Source organism: Hyla sarda, chromosome 3 (assembly GCF_029499605.1).
Source record: "Hyla sarda isolate aHylSar1 chromosome 3, aHylSar1.hap1, whole genome shotgun sequence".
Taxonomy (NCBI): Eukaryota; Metazoa; Chordata; class Amphibia; order Anura; family Hylidae; genus Hyla; species Hyla sarda.
In genome coordinates, this window is record NC_079191.1 from 351932409 (window position 1) to 351948754 (window position 16346).

At 45.1% G+C, this 16346-nt stretch overlaps 1 protein-coding gene across 1 annotated transcript in view; it reads right to left on the minus strand.

Moving 5' to 3' along the window:
* Positions 1-11301: 11301 nt before the first annotated feature.
* The window catches only part of POLR1B (RNA polymerase I subunit B), a 37028-nt gene continuing 31983 nt past the window's right edge, over positions 11302-16346 (minus strand). The window contains exons 14-15 of the mRNA XM_056567562.1: positions 12927-13180; positions 11302-12591 (exon numbers count right to left, since the gene is read on the minus strand). Of these exons, the coding sequence (XP_056423537.1) occupies positions 11709-12591; positions 12927-13180 (1137 nt within the window). The 3' untranslated portion in view covers positions 11302-11708. The remainder of the gene's footprint in view (positions 12592-12926; positions 13181-16346) is intronic.

The window sequence follows — 16346 nt, forward strand, 5'->3', positions numbered from 1 at the left end:
CCCTTCACAGGTGTGCTGGTGTGGAGGAGGGGGTGTGATGGTGTGGGGGTGCTTTGCTGGTGACACTGTTGGGGATTTATTCAGAATTGAAGGCATACTGACCCAGCATGGCTACCACAGCATCTTGCAGCGGCATGCTATTCCATCCGGTTTGCTCTTAGTTGGACCATCATTCATTTTTCAACAGGACAATGACCCCAAACACACCTCCAGGCTGTGTAAGGGCTATTTGACCAAGAAGGAGAGTGATGGGGTGCTGCGCCAGATGACCTGACCTCCACAGTCACCAGACCTGAACCCAATCGAGATGGTTTGGGGAGAGCTGGACCGCAGAGTGAAGGCAAAAAGGGCCAACAAGTGCTAAGCATCTCTGGGAACTCCTTCAAGACTGTTGGAAGACCATTTCAGGTGACTACCTCTTGAAGCTCATCAAGAGAATGCCAAGAGTGTGCAAAGCAGTAATCAAAGCAAAATGTGGCTAGAACCTAGAATATGACATGTTTTCACACTTTTTTGTTATGTATATAATTCCACATGTGTTAATTCATAGTTTTGATGCCTTCAGTGTGAATCTACAATTTTCATAGTCATGAAAATAAGGAAAACTCTGAATGAGAAGGTGTGTCCAAACTTTTGATCTGTACTGTATATTTCAATCAGACAAGATGTAAGGATTAACTATCTGATCATTGTGGGGGTGGGGCTAGCTCTAGGTCTAAATGCTTGTGCTTCCCGTGATCTTAAAAACAGGGACCATGCCACAGCTCCCATTGGGAATGAACGGCACTACCCTCCGTTCCATTCTAACAGAAGACTCGGGTCCGCGTTCTCGAGATGACTGGGGCTGAAGCAGTCAGACCCTCCCCCTATGATCAGAAAGTTGTATGATTTGAGTCCCTGGCGGCTTAGTGTGTTACTGATAGTAGCCTTTGTTACTTTGGTCCCAGCTCTCTGCAGTTCACTCACTAGGTCCCCCCTTGCGGTTTTTGGATCTTTCCTCACCGTTCTTGTGATCTTGGTTGGAGCCCCAGATCAAGAGAGATTATCAGTGGACTTGTATGTCTTCCATTTTCTAATAATTGCGCCCACAGTTGATTTCTTCACACCAAGCTGCTTGCCTATTACAGATTCAGTCTTCCCAGCCTGGTGTAGGTCTACAATTTTGTTTCTGGTGTCCTTCGACCGCTCTTTGGTCTTGGCCATAGTGGAGTTTGGAGTGTGACTGTTTGAGGTTGTGGACAGGTGTCTTTTATACTGATAAGTTCAAACAGGTGCCATTAATACAGGTAATGAGTGGAGGGCAGAGGAGAATCTTAAAGGGGTACTCCCGTGGAAAACTTTTTTTTCTTTCTTTTTAAATCAACTGGTGCCAGAAAGTTGAAACAGATTTGTAAATTATTTCTATTAAAAAATCTTAATCTTTCCAGTACTTTTTAGGGTCTGTATACTACACAAGAAATGGTTTTCTTTTTGGAACACAGTGCTCTCTGCTGACATCTCTGTCCATTTTAGGAACTGTCCAGAGCAGCATATGTTTGCTATGGGGATTTTTCCTACTCTGCTGACATCTCTGTCCATTTTAAGAACTGTCCAGAGAGCACTGTGGTCATGGCAGCAGAGAGCTCTGCATTCCAAAAAGAAAACCATTTCCTCTGTAGTATTAAGCAGCTAATAAGTACTGGAAGGATTAAGATGTTTTAATATAAGTAATTTACAAATCTGTTTAACTTTCTGGCACCAGTTGATTTAAAAAAAAAAAAAGTTTTAAAGAAGAAGTTACAGGTCTGTGAGAGCCGGAAATCTTGCGTTTGTAGGTGACCAAATACTTATTTTCCACCAATTTTCTAAAAATGTCTTTAAAAATCATAATGTGATTTTATGGATTTATTTTTCTCATTCTGTCTCTCATAGTTGAGGTATACGTATGAAGAAAATTACAGGCCTCATCTTTTTAAGTGGGAGAACTTGCACAATTGGAGGCTGACTAAATACTTTTTTTGCCCGACTGTACAAATCGTTAGTTGTAGACAGGAGCAAAACATTATACTTCTATCCACCTTGCTTGTTGGGGATCATCTCATAGGTTTTATACGTTTATAATATACATTTTATAACCTTGGATTCAACCATCCATTATTTTATTTTCACTGTATTTTGTGTCGCATCTGATGCAAGGGCCCTGCAGAGGATATTATAATTAAGCAATAAATTGTTATGCAATACATTTGATTCTCACTCAATTTTCTACTCTTACTTCTATCTCTATTGCCCCATTACTTAGTAGAACAGTTTCTATAGAATTTTATAGTCCAATATTTAGTCCAATTAGGCACATAGGGCAGTGTGTAATGCAGTATCCTCAGTTTTGGATCTTTTTGGTCCATGTAGAGCTCCCATATTTTAGATTTTTTACATATTTGAACCAGACCTTAAAAGGGGTTATCCAGTAAAAAAAAAAATTTTTTTATATATCAACTGGCTCCAGAAAGTTAAACAGATTTGTAAATTACTTCTATTAAAAAATCTTAATCCTTTCAGAACTTATGAGCTGCTGAAGTTGAGTTGTTCTTTTCAGTCTAAGTGCTCCCTGATGACACGTCTCGGGAACCACCCAGTTTAGAAGCAAATCCCCATAGCAAACCTCTTCTACTCTGTGCAGTTCCCAAGACAAGCAGAGATGTCAGCAGAGAGCACTGTTGTCAGACAGAAAACAACAACTCAACTTCAGCAGCTGATAATTATTGGAAGGATTAAGATTTTTTAATAGAAGTAATTTACAAATCTGTTTAACTTTCTGGAGCCGGTTGATATATATATATAAAAATACCCCTTTAACATGTATTTAAATGGTCTCTATTATTCCAACAAACTTTGCATGAATCAAGAATACAAGCAAAGAGAAGAAACTTTGTATTGTATCTTAGAGAAAAATGCATCTTTTCTCCTTCCCCTTTCTATTCTAAACTCCTCATCCTCATTGAAAAACAGTTCATGTCTGTCTTGAGGCAGATCAGCTCACTGAAGTATTAGGGGACATGTTGCCCATATACGTCTAGGGAAAAGATGGGCTCAAAGGAGTATGAGAGAAACAAAGGCAGATCGAGACCTAAAGGAGAATGTATCAAAGGTGATGTAGGGGAACGACTTTTCTACACATTTATATTTGACCTTCACCCTGAGGAAATCACTATGTGAGGGGAAACAGGTGGGGTCGCTTTCCTCGCAAACTATGAGCTAAACTCTAGTGCAGACTGGATGACTGAACTTTCACTTTGCGACTTATCTTGTGCCTTGATGTAGCTATTGTTCACATATTGTTCAGTATTGTGCCCATTTAGCACTGTGTAGTCACAGTCACTCGGCTCTGCCTTGTTTTTTCTGAAGATTTTTTTCCCCCCCCCATTTTCATCTACTGATTGTATACTATTATTGTATTTATTAGTAGTAGTTATTGAGTAATACTCTCTCATTTGGTTGCATAGTATATAATGCTATGCTTATTGCTGCATTCAGGAGGGTATAATATTGCGTATTCACTTCTATATTCGGGTGTAGCTGTGGTTTTTCTTTTTATTGCTTTTATATATGTCTAGTCTTTTCTGCCTTATACTTGTATAATAAAATTTGTCTACTTATCTTTATGTATTTTGGCAGTTGTGCACATTTTTTCCTTACTGTCTTTTTCTTTTGTGATTTTACTGTATCTGCAAGGAAGTTGCACCCAAATTTCTCATTGTTAGTAGTGTCTATTAGGTTTTGGCAGATATTCACGATTTTGGACATTATCAGTATCAGCAATCACCTTGCTGATAATCCGATAATTCCCTGTCCCCCCACCACCGCACCTCCCACCACCCCCGCACTGCCTCGCCCCGGCCAGAGACCACTGCCGCCCCATTGCCTCCACCACCCCTGGTTTTATAATTACCTGTTCCCGGGCTACTTCTGGCTCCTGCGGCGTCCTTACGCTGTGCGCTGCGCAATGACGAGTGACGTCCTCAATGCGACGTCACCATCAGTGCGCACAGTGACAGCTCAGGAGGACACCACCGCAGCCAGAAGTAGCGCGGACCTCGGGAACAGGTAATTATAAAACCGGGCATGGGGGAGGCAATGGGGCAGCGGCGGTCTCTGGCCGGGGCGTTGCGGTGGGTGGGTGGGTACAGTGCGGTGGCAGCGATAGGACTCAGGAGGAGCCCAGGACAGGCTGGTCTCTGGCACCGCAAAAGCCGCTTTAAATCAATGATCTGCAGCGGTGTCGCGGCGGGGGGGGTTTAACGGGATAAATAGCCGATAACTTATACCGGAATATCGGTATACGTTATGGCTACCGGACGATCCCTAGTGTCTATACTTTTGCTGCTGTTTAAACGTTATTTTGTCCATAAGTGTATTAACCAACTGCATTATTGACATTTTGTAATCTGCCATTAAAAGCAGGAAAGATTATTAAAAAGTTTTAATAGTGTGCATCCCAGGAACAGGAGGAAGATCTGTCTCATTTCATACAAACACATACCTGGCAAGCTCTTCTAGATACTGTATATACTGTATCCAGGCATTCTCCACAACAAACATACATTCTAGTGAAGAATAGCTCTTTATGTATGACAACTGCCTGCATATGATATGTAGTCACACAGAGGCCATGTGGCTACCATACAGGCTCTATGCACATACAGTAGTTTTGCTGTGTGTATAAGGCACACTACAAATCTACAATAAATGATAATTCCCTCAATTATCAGCCCAGTTTTAAAACCACAAACAGTGTGATCCTTTCATCACTTAAATATATGGACTGTATGCCTCAATTGTGTTTTGGCTACATAAATGATCCTTTCCTTTATGTCCTGCAGCAGCAATCCATTAGCATAATTACGGCATAACAGTATTTATCCAATTGTGAGATATACATTTGAAAGAGAAACATTCATGTAGAGTATCTATCAGAGCCAAGGGCAAACAGCAGACACTTTCTGGGTCAGAAGAACACAGAACCAATGAAGTAATTTGGGGGGGGCAATTTCCCACACGATGCCAGATTAGGTCCATAAATGTGCCCGATACCAAGGTACAATTAAGACAAATGTACTGCCATCCAGAGCAACACTTCAGTTGTAGTCCAGTATGTCTGATGCAGAATATATAACTGCATGGCTCTTTCTGGGTAAAGTGGAGAGACCTTTTTTAGAGACCGCTAAAATGGTCTATTTTCCAACACTACAGCTTATTTAACCTTACTCTGAGCTGTCAGTGTCCCGGTGATAGGAGATGGATAAAGAGAAAATCCAGCACTAAGGTGCTGATAAGTATTGAGCCTTAGCCAGAAAAAATAGATAGGAAGCTGTAAATTACAGGGTGTACTGGTCCATTTGTCTATCGTCAATGGTGCAAAAATAAACTCCCAATTTTAACTTTTTTTTCTAGTCCAAAGTGTACATGGCAGCACCTTCAGAAAATGTGAAAGAACATCGGACCATAATAAAGTTCCTGTTTCTTAAAAGGAAAGGTGTGAATCAGATCCATGATAAAATATATGCTAAAAACATATCAGCCAAAGTATTGCTACATATCTGGGAACATCACATGAGAGAGTTGGTGCTAACAAAACCCAACCAAAGAGGACAACGCCTCAGGTAAAACTATGGCAAAACTGACCTCCTTAGGCCATGTTCACACGGCCGAAAATGTGCTGAATGTCCGCTGTAAGATAAGAGCAGACATTCCTCACATTTACTTTATTCGGCAGCACTAGGACTGCTTGGAAATGGTTGATCTCAATAGAATAATGCATTTCCGAGCGGCATTGTTTCTGGGGACACCATAATCAGAATTTCGGCAGCAGATGTAGAATATAATTGCCTTGTCCACAGGGCTGTTGAAAATAAAAATTAAATACTAACGGCAATTAATTAGTCATTTTAGCCTCATGGATCATTCCAACAATTTTTTTTTTTTCCTAAATCTTGTAGGAATTCGTTAAGCTGTAGACTTAAGGTTTTTAGAAACACAATGTCAGCCTTGTTTGGTAAGCCATCAAGCAAAAGTAAAACGCAATTTACACAGTCCATTTTTAACGAACTTTTAAAGGGAATGTGTCACCATTTTTTTTAATAAATAAAATTATTCTATCAAGATAAAGCATTTCATGTACCGTATATACTCGAGTATAAGCCGACCCGAGTATAAGCCGAGACCCCTAATTTCAACCCAAAATCCCAGGAAAAGTTATTGACTCGAGTATAAGCCTAGGGTGGGAAATACCTCATCCCCCCCTGTCATCATCCAGACCCGTCATTAACATCCTCATCATCCCCTTGTCATCATACCACACATCCCCCCTTCATCATCCCCTTGTCATCATCCCACACATCCCCTTATCATCCCACACATCCCCCCTTCATCATCCCCTTGTCATCATCCCACACATCCCCTTATCATCCCACACATCCCCCCCTTCATCATCCCCTTGTCATCATCCCACACATCCCCTTATCATCCCACACATCCCCCCTTCATCATCCCCTTGTCATCATCCCACACATCCCCCCTTCATCATCCCCTTGTCATCATCCCACACATCCCCTTATCATCCCACACATCCCCCCTTCATCATCCCCTTGTCATCATCCCACACATCCCCTTATCATCCCACACATCCCCCCTTCATCATCCCCTTGTAATCATCCCACACCCCCCCCCCCCTTCATCATCCCCACCCCCCTTCATCATCCCCACACCCCCCCCCCCCCCTTCATCATCCTCATCATTCGCCCTCAGTGGTCTTCAACCTGCGGACCTCCAGAGGTTTCAAAACTACAACTCCCAGCAAGCCCGGGCAGCCATCGGCTGTCCGGGCTTGCTGGGAGTTGTAGTTTTGAAACCTCCGGAGGTCCGCAGGTTGAAGACCACTGCGGCCTTCAACATGCGGACCTCCAGAGGTTTCAAAACTACAACTCCCAGCAAGCCCGGGCAGCCATCGGCTGTCCGGGCTTGCTGGGAGTTGTAGTTTTGAAACCTCCGGAGGTCCGCAGGTTGAAGACCACTGCGGCCTTCAACATGCGGACCTCCAGAGGTTTCAAAACTACAACTCCCAGCAAGCCCGGGCAGCCATCGGCTGTCCGGGCTTGCTGGGAGTTGTAGTTTTGAAACCTCCGGAGGTCCGCAGGTTGAAGACCACTGCGGCCTTCAACATGCGGACCTCCAGAGGTTTCAAAACTACAACTCCCAGCAAGCCCGGGCAGCCATCGGCTGTCCGGGCTTGCTGGGAGTTGTAGTTTTGAAACCTCCGGAGGTCCGCAGGTTGAAGACCACTGCGGCCTTCAACATCATCCAGCCCCCTCTCACCCCCTTTAGTTCTGAGTACTCACCTCCGCTCGGCGCTGGTCCGGTCCTGCAGGGCTGTCCGGTAAGAAGGTGGTCCGGGCTGCTATCTTCACCGGGGGCGCCTCTTCTCCGCGCTTCTGGCCCGGAATAGAGCCGTTGCCTTGACAACGCCGAGCGGAGGTGAGTACTCAGAACTAAAGGGGGTGAGAGGGGGCTGGATGATGTTGAAGGTCGCAGTGGTCTTCAACCTGCGGACCTCCGGAGGTTTCAAAACTACAACTCCCAGCAAGCCCGGACAGCCGATGGCTGCCCTGGCTTGCTGGGAGTTGTAGTTTTGAAACCTCTGGAAGTCCGCAGGTTGAAGACCACTGCGGGTGGGGGAGTTCACTCGAGTATAAGCCGAGGGGGGTGTTTTCAGCACGAAAAATCGTGCTGAAAAACTCGGCTTATACTCGAGTATATACGGTATGTATTTAGTTTTAGGACAATGTAGTTTTAATGTTATTTATGAATAAAGTGTGTACTGGGGGCTGCCATTACTGTAGCCTCTTTGTGGTGTGTCATTCACAACACCTACACAGTTGCTTTATGGCAGGCACAGGGAATAAAAAAGTTAAGACAGAGTGCCTCATTAGAAAAGCATAGACAGCTTACAGCACATGTACATAGCACAGGCTAGGTGAAATGAAAGGGGGAGCCAGCACCATTTTCTTGAAGTCCCTAAGGAGCAGTGACCTATCAAGAGACATCTTGTCTGTTCTTTATCACTCTTCAGACACCAACAAAATGGTGACAGTGAAATAAAAAAAAATACAAGACCCCTCCCCCTCTCCTTCTACACATACACAGAGGAGGAAGGTAGACAGGCGAGGTCTAATTTGCAGCATCCATGCAAATTGCTTGCATTCACCAGATTCCTCATGTTCGCTCTCTGCTGGTCAACAGTGGGAGATATGACAAGTTATTTAATTTGTCATTTTGTGACAAATTTGTTTTAAATATTTTCAAAAATATATAAAAAAAAAGTGAAAATTATTTAACCTATAAAAAAACTATCTTTGTAGATATTGAATGTCATTCAGGATGTTCCCCCAATTTATTTTAACCTGTCCATTGTGTATATGTTTTTAAATAGGGAGGGTGGGACATAATTTTGTTATTTATCATGTATTTCCAATAAAGTATGTAATTTTGATTGCATATTATTTTTGTGGAATTTCTTTATTTATAATTGGGAAAGTTTTGTAGGTTTAGGGTGCGTTAACACTGCAGAATCTCCGCTCGCTGAATTCCGCGAGCGGAGATTCCGCCTGGCGGCCACCACAGGTGATGCGGCTATGCAGTGCTTGCAGAATCCGTGAAAAGAATGAACATGTTCTTTCTTTGTGTGGAACAATTTCAGCCGAGGAAATTCCGCAGTGTGAGCGGGTCTCGCGGAGACCCATTCACACTAATGTTAAGTTCACACCGCAGAATTCCGCTCGCGGAGTCCCGCGGGAATTCCGTAGTGTGAACGCACCCTTATTACTTCAGATAACATTTGAGATATGGCATGTCAACTTGCTATGCATGTAAACTAGAGGTAAGTTGAATACATTATTTGCTGTGAGGAGTTTCAGCTCTCACACAGTAGACATGCTGGTTACTTTGGACAGCATGTTGCTACTTTTTTTAAAATGTTTTAGAGAATTGTAACATGGCCCAAACTGTTAGTTCAGTAGAACTGTGTTAGGAAACTAAGCCTGAGTGTTAGGTCTGTGATATGGAAACTAAAAGGCAACCATACTGTACTGCAGCAAGGAAAACACTATATAGCGGGAAGGAGAGAGCGCAAATGCTTGGCACTTTGAGACAAATAAGTTGATTTACTGTTCAGGTTAGGCTCATAAGTTAGCCATAATACTCTGGTGTATTTGTACCAATGAGTTATTTCAATTTGTTTTATTTACAGTGACCCCTCGACTTATGATGGCCTCGACATATGATCATTTCAACATATGATGGCCTCTCAGAACCCATCGTATGTTGAAGGCAGCCTCGACATATGATGCTGCTGTGTGTCGGGGCCATCGTACAAACAGCTATCTGACAGCGCTGACAACTTCAGCAACTGACAGATAGTTGTATAATGTCCCCGTGTGCCCCGTTCTGCCTCCTGTTACTCACATGCTGTCCTGCTAACTCATACAGGCTTCCATTGTGACTTCTGTGTAAGCCCCGCCCCCCAGTGCAGCCATAGCCAATAGCCTTGTGCATCTTGCTGCAGGCATCCAATGAGCTGCTGGCTGCCCTCCCCTTCCTTTCCTATAGAGCTGTAGTCGGCAGGATGGTAATGGAGGACATTCTGTCTCCCCTGAAGGTATTTAAAGAACTGTACAGTACTGTATGCGATGTCACACATCACATACAATACATATACACACTATACACCCCATACATCAATGTTTCCCTATCAGTGTGCCTCCAGCTGTTGCAAAACTATAACTCTCAGCATGCCCAGACAGTCAATGGCTGTACATGCATGCTGGGAGTTGTAGTTGTGCAACAGCTGGAGGCACCCTGGTTTGTTAAACACTCCCCATACACTCCACATACAATGGTCATCCCAGAACCAATTAGCAGTTTCCCATAGAGATATGTATTCAACATACAATGGTTCCGAGGCCCCAGAACCAATTACCATTTTTACATAGACATATGTGCTCGACATATGATGGTTTCAACATATGATGGTTCTCCTGGAACCAATTAATATCATATGTTGAGGGACCACTGTACTCATACACAAAGTTACTTCCAAAAATCTACTTCTCGATCTTGGGAACAGCAGTTTATTGCCGCCCAGCTACATTACCTAACAGTTTAGCTGACAGTACACATTAATGAAGGCCGAACCTGTGGATTTCAGCAGGACAAGACAACCATACCATGTAAATGGGGCCTCCCAACAGCAGATGCCAGTGAAGAGAGAAAAACCATTGCCAGAGGACTCTGGCATCAGCATACTTGTCTTTTCCCATTTAGAACCCACGCATGATTAATAGAGATGAGCGAACTTACAGTAAACTCAATTCGCCATGAACTTCTCGGCTCGGCAGTTGATGACTTATCCTGCATAAATGAGTTCAGCTTTCAGGTGCTCCCGTGGGCTGGAAAAGGGGGATACAGTCTTAGGAGAGTTTTTTCTAGGAATGTATCCACCTTTTCCAGCCCGCGGGAGCACCTGAAAGCTGAACTAATTTATGCAGGAAAAGTGATCAACTGCCGAGCCGAGAAGTTCGTGACAAATCAAATTTATTGTAAGTTCGCTCATCTCTAATGATTAACTAAGCCGAGCTTTGGAGTCAGGCAAAAAATAAAAAAAATAAAAAAAGGGAAACCATCAGCTAAACAGACAGCTAACAGATGTGAACAGACAGCCTACCATCACCAGAGGTCCCACAATTGACTGCACTCCATTCTATGTAAATGCAGGAATTGTTAAATAAATATAAAAAAAATTTTTATAAAATGGAGTTGGTGGCATATCTTAAAGGATATCTCCAGGATGTACAACTTATCCCTTATCCCAAGGATAGGGGATTAGTGTTAGATTGCAGGGGATCCAACCGCTGGGGCCCCCCACGATCTCCCGAATGGAGCCCAGTCTCCCTGCATGAAATGAGCGATTAACCACAGCACAAAGCTGCGGCCAACACGCCCCCTTCCATGGAGATTGCTGTAAGCAGCGCTACAGCTCTCCCATAGAACTGCACAGAGGGGGCGTGTTGGCCGACGATTCTGGCAGTGGTCAAAAATGCCCCTTCCATGCAGGGAGCCGGGGGTCCTTTTGGGAGATCACCGGGGCCCCAGCGGTTGTACCCCTCACGATCTAATACTTCTCCCCTTTCCTTATGATAGGGGATAAGTTGTACATCCCCAGAGGTATCCTTTAACTCATGTTTTTGTAAATAAGTATTGACACAAGGAACCTCAACAACAGAAAATAAGAATAAAAGTTTATCCAGGGATTTCCAAGTTTCCATGGTGCATCAAATACAGAAATGCACATATTACAGAAAACACATCAGCTATATACCTGCATGTATAAAGCTTGTTCACTCTGATTCTCAATAGCCTTCATATTGGATATGCAATAGACAAGGCTGGTCTAGATTATGAAATGAAATTTATGACAGTCTGAGAGCTCATTATACACAGAGATTTCCCACGATGGCATTTCTGTCATCTTGGTTGGATATGGGTGCAGGAGCCCCTTATTTTCACAGATACTCTTTTAGTGGTAAATGGAAATAGGGAAACAGTCTCTTCCTGCACCAAAAGGAGTACATAGATACCCTCTTTTATAGAAGGTATGTCTCTCTTCTGCAGTCCGTTCTTTAGAGCACAGACAGCTTAACATTGATGTTCATTGCTGCCATCTCTGCCACAAAGTACCGAAACACAAAAGGCACAGAAATGACATCAATTGTATCTGAACGTCCACAGATGGCGCAATAGTTTTTCCTGTTTCGCATTGTCGACCAGGAAGGTGGAGGTTTCTCCAGGAAAGGAGACAGCAGGCTGCCACAAGTTATACACACAAAGGCCTCCGATCTATCAGAACAGTTAAAAAGTCTGTCATGAAGAAGAAAGGAGGTCCCATGTGCAAGCAGGGCATCACGTTCCATCTCTCCAAATCGAATACCTCCTTGTATGTTCCTGCCACCTACAGGCTGGTTGGTCACTCTGTCACGCGCGCCTGTTGTCCTGACTTGGAACTTGTCAGAAACCATGTGACGCAGACGTTGGTAGTAGACCACACCAATGAAAATGTCCGCCTCAAGCTCAAGCCCACTAATGCCACTGTACAATCTCTCAGTGCCATAGTAGTTATATCCAGCTGCCTTCAACATTTCACCAAAGTATTCCAGAGCAGAGTTCTCTTCTGAGAAGGTGAACGGCGTGGCATCATGGCACAAACCATGCAGGGCTGCAGACTTACCAGCCATGCTCTCAATCAACATCCCGATTGTCATTCTGGATGGAAAGCCATGAGGGTTAAATAAAATGTCAGGAACCATCCCGCTTTCCGTAAATGGCATATCCTCTGATGGCCAAAGTCTGCTAAGAATACCTTTCTGCCCATGTCGACTAGCAAACTTATCACCTATGGTAGGGTTACGTGGGATCCTCATAGTAATGCACACCGCTTTAAATTTACCAATACCCAGGTCATTGCTGCAAACTCTGACGTTGTCAACAACACAATCCTCTTTAGTCCTGAAAAAAAAAAAAAAAAAGCACGAAAGTCAAGAAAAATTTAAGATTACACAGTTCATCCCGGTACAATAAGGGTCTATTCACACAGCGGAATTCTGCCTCAAATGAAAGCCCATAGACTTCTATGGGATTCCGCACTCCCATTCACACTTCTGAAATTCCGCTTGCAGAATTTCAGAAGTGTGAATGGGAGTGCGGAATCCCATAGAAGTCTATGGGCTTTCATTTGAGGCAGAATTCCACAAGCAGAAATTCTGCGGCGTGAATAGAACCTATGTAATTCAGAGACGAAGGGAAGCTGTGCCCTTGAAATCTAAGACTTGACAACTACTCACTTGTAAAACACAACAAAGGTCTCCGAGGTGTTTTGATTCATATAGGAATAAAACGGGTCTCCAAAACGCAGGACAGCGCCCACTGGTGGCAGGCCATCGTCATCAAGTTTCCCCCGTACCCGTTCATCGTCAGGTTTTATTCCAAACACAAAATTATCTTCTCCGCTTTTTACTTTCTCAGCTAGGTCTATAAATTCCGATTTGTACACGCTCCCATGAGCAAATCCTCTTTCCCAGGATGACTTGTTTAAAATCTGCAAAAAAACAAACATAGGGGGTAGTAAAACTTCTAAACAGGTAGTAACCGGCAACCTCTATCCCTCACCACAGATCATTCAATTAATAATCTGATCGGGTATCCAGCCAAGATAAAAGTACTGATCCCCATACAGCAGTTGTCTCCAAACTGTGGCCCTCAAGATGTCACAAAACTACAACTCCCAGCATGCCCAGACAGCCTTTGCTGGGAGTTAAAGTTTTTCATCATAAGGAGGTCCACAGTTTGGCGACCATTGCATTATTATCTTCTATATTTTAGATATATTAGTCTGCCCCTGGTAACCTCTCTTAACCAAGCTATTTTGGTTCAAAAGAATTGTATTAAGCAATTCTGAAAAGTAAGGTTGAAAAATAGAATTGTCTAAAGGTAGGGATCGACAGATTATCGGTTTGGCCAATATTTTGGACATTATCGGTATCGGCAATTACCTTGTCGATATACCGGTAATGCCCCGCCCCCGTCCAGAGACTACCGTCGCCGCCCCATTGCTTCCCCATCCTCTGGCCAAATACTGCCGCCGCTGCCCCATTGCCTCCCCCATCCTCTGCCCACATACCGCCGCCGCTGCCCCATCGCCTCCCCCCATCCCCGGTGTTATAATTACCTGTTCCCGGGGTGCGAGATACTTCTGGCTCCTGCGCTGGTGCTGTGCGCTGCGTAATGATAAGTGACGTCCCCAATGCGACATCACCGTCAGTGCCCACAGTGACAGCGCAGGACGCCGACGGAGCCAGAAGTATCGCGGACCCCAGGAACAGGAAATTATAACACCGGGGATGGGGGCGGCGGCAGTATGTGGGCAGAGGATGGGGGCGGCGGCGGTATGTGGGCAGAGGATGGGGGCGGCGGCAGTATGTGGACAGAGGATGGGGGCGGCGGCGGTATGTGGGCAGAGGATGGGGGCGGCATGTGGGCAGAGGATGGGGGCGGCGGTATGTGGGCAGAGGATGGGGGCGGCGGCGGTATGTGGGCAGAGGATGGGGGCGGCGGCGGTATGTGGGCAGAGGATGGGGGCGGCGGCGGTATGTGGGCAGAGGATGGGGGCGGCGGCAGTATGTGGACAGAGGATGAGGGGGGGCGAGGCGATGGGGCAACTGTGGTGGATAGACTCAGGGCAGGCAGGGGGAGAGAAGCGGGCGGCGGCGATCTCTGGCCCGGCAAAAGCTGCTGCAGTTCATTGATTTAAAGCGCCCGCTTTAAATCATTGATCTTCAACGGCTTCTGCCCCGCCAGGGGGGTTGTTGAAATAGCCGATAACTTATACCGGAATATCAGTATAAGTTATCGGCTATCGGCCTGATACGTGACTGATTATCGGTATCGGCCCTAAAAAATTTTTTTGATATCGGTCGATCCCTATCTAAAAGGTACTGCCAACTTCTAACAGTAGGAATGTTCTACTTCATACAGTATCAATGATTCTTACCTAAAGCTAAAATTCTGGAGACATCTGAATCCCAAGGGTATCATCTCCTACACTTTAGGGGCGTTCAAATATATTGCAAATGAATACTAAAAATACAAATCATACTAGAGGAGTAACAGCACGTGGTATTAATGAAATAGTTAGAGACTAGAAAAACATGGCTACTTTCTTCCAGAAACAGCGCCATACCTGTTGTGCTTGGCATTGCAGCTCGGCTCTATTGTAGAGAATCAGTCAGAGCTGCAATATCACACACAACCTGTGGATAGGTGTGGCGCAGCGATTGTTAGAACAAGCCAGAAAAACACTTGGCTGAGTGCTTCCCTTTCTGGTTGGTTGCGCTCCCCACTGCATAAGACCGGTCTTCTGCAGCAAGACACAGAGGAAAGTGCTCAGCCACATGCTTCTCCCAGCTCTATCTGGCGATCATTGGTGGCCTGAACCCCCAGACCCCAAATGCACAAAACCTTTGATGTCTCTGACAGGTCTGAAGCTTTTTTTCCCCATTGAATCAACTGGAAAAAAAAGTGGCTTGTTTTTGATCTTAGCACAGCTTAAAAAAAATATGTATCCCCCTATCCAAAGGTTAGAGAATAAGTGTCAGATCACGGGGGGGGGGGGGGGGGGGGGAATTGGGGGTGGAGGGGGTTTCGACTGTTGAGACCCCCCTGCAATCTCCTTTATGGGTCTATGGTTCTCCTCCTGCACAGAGCTGTGTTGACCACTACACAAAGCTGTGGCCAATGCTCCATGCATCTCTATGGGAGAGATTGAGATACCCGAGTACAGACCCCCAACTCTGTGCAGGAGGAGAGTCGGGGTTCTGGGCTGAGATGGACCCCCCCAGAGGGTAAAAGATACAAATACATTTTTCTAAGCTAGATAACTGCTTTAAAGGGGTACTCCAGCCCTAAGACATCTTATCCCCTATCCAAAGGATAGGGGATAAGATGTCTGACCGCGGGGGTCCCGCCGCTGGGGACCCCTGCAATCTTGCATTGGGCACCTGCCTCTGAGCTGCACGCTGCGCTGCCAACTCGTAAACTGCCGTGTGCCGACCACGGGCCTGGAGTATCGTGACGTCATGACTCCTCCCCCGTGTGATGTCACATCTCGCCCCCACGGGGGCGAGATGTGATATCACACGGGGCGGAGTTGTGACATCACGATACTCCAGCCCCATGGTCGGCACACGGCAGTTTACGAGTTGGCAGCGCAGCGTGCAGCTCAAAGAGGCGGGTGCCCAATGCAAGATTGCAGGGGTCCCCAGTGGCGGGACCCCCGCGGTCAGACATCTTATCCCCTATCCTTTGAATAGGGGATAAGATGTCTTAGGGCCGGAGTACCCCTTTAAAGGAGTAGCCCAATGGTGAAAAATTCTATACAGTTAGCAACAGTTTAGAAAGTGATATAACTTTGTAATATACTCACATAACCCATCTGGAATGGAAAGAACCTTTATCAGTGATTTCTCTCTAGACAGGAAGCGCCGCATAATCCAGCATCTCCACCTACACTTCTTCTACAGCCTGTGGTCAGCTCCTCATTCCTTTCCTCATAGTTCTCAATATGTGAGTGCTCACCAATCACAGCACTCACACACTGAACCAATCACAGCACTCACACACTGAACCAATCACAGCACTCACACACTGAACCAATCACAGCACTCACACACTGAACCAATCACAGCACTCACACATTGAACCAATCA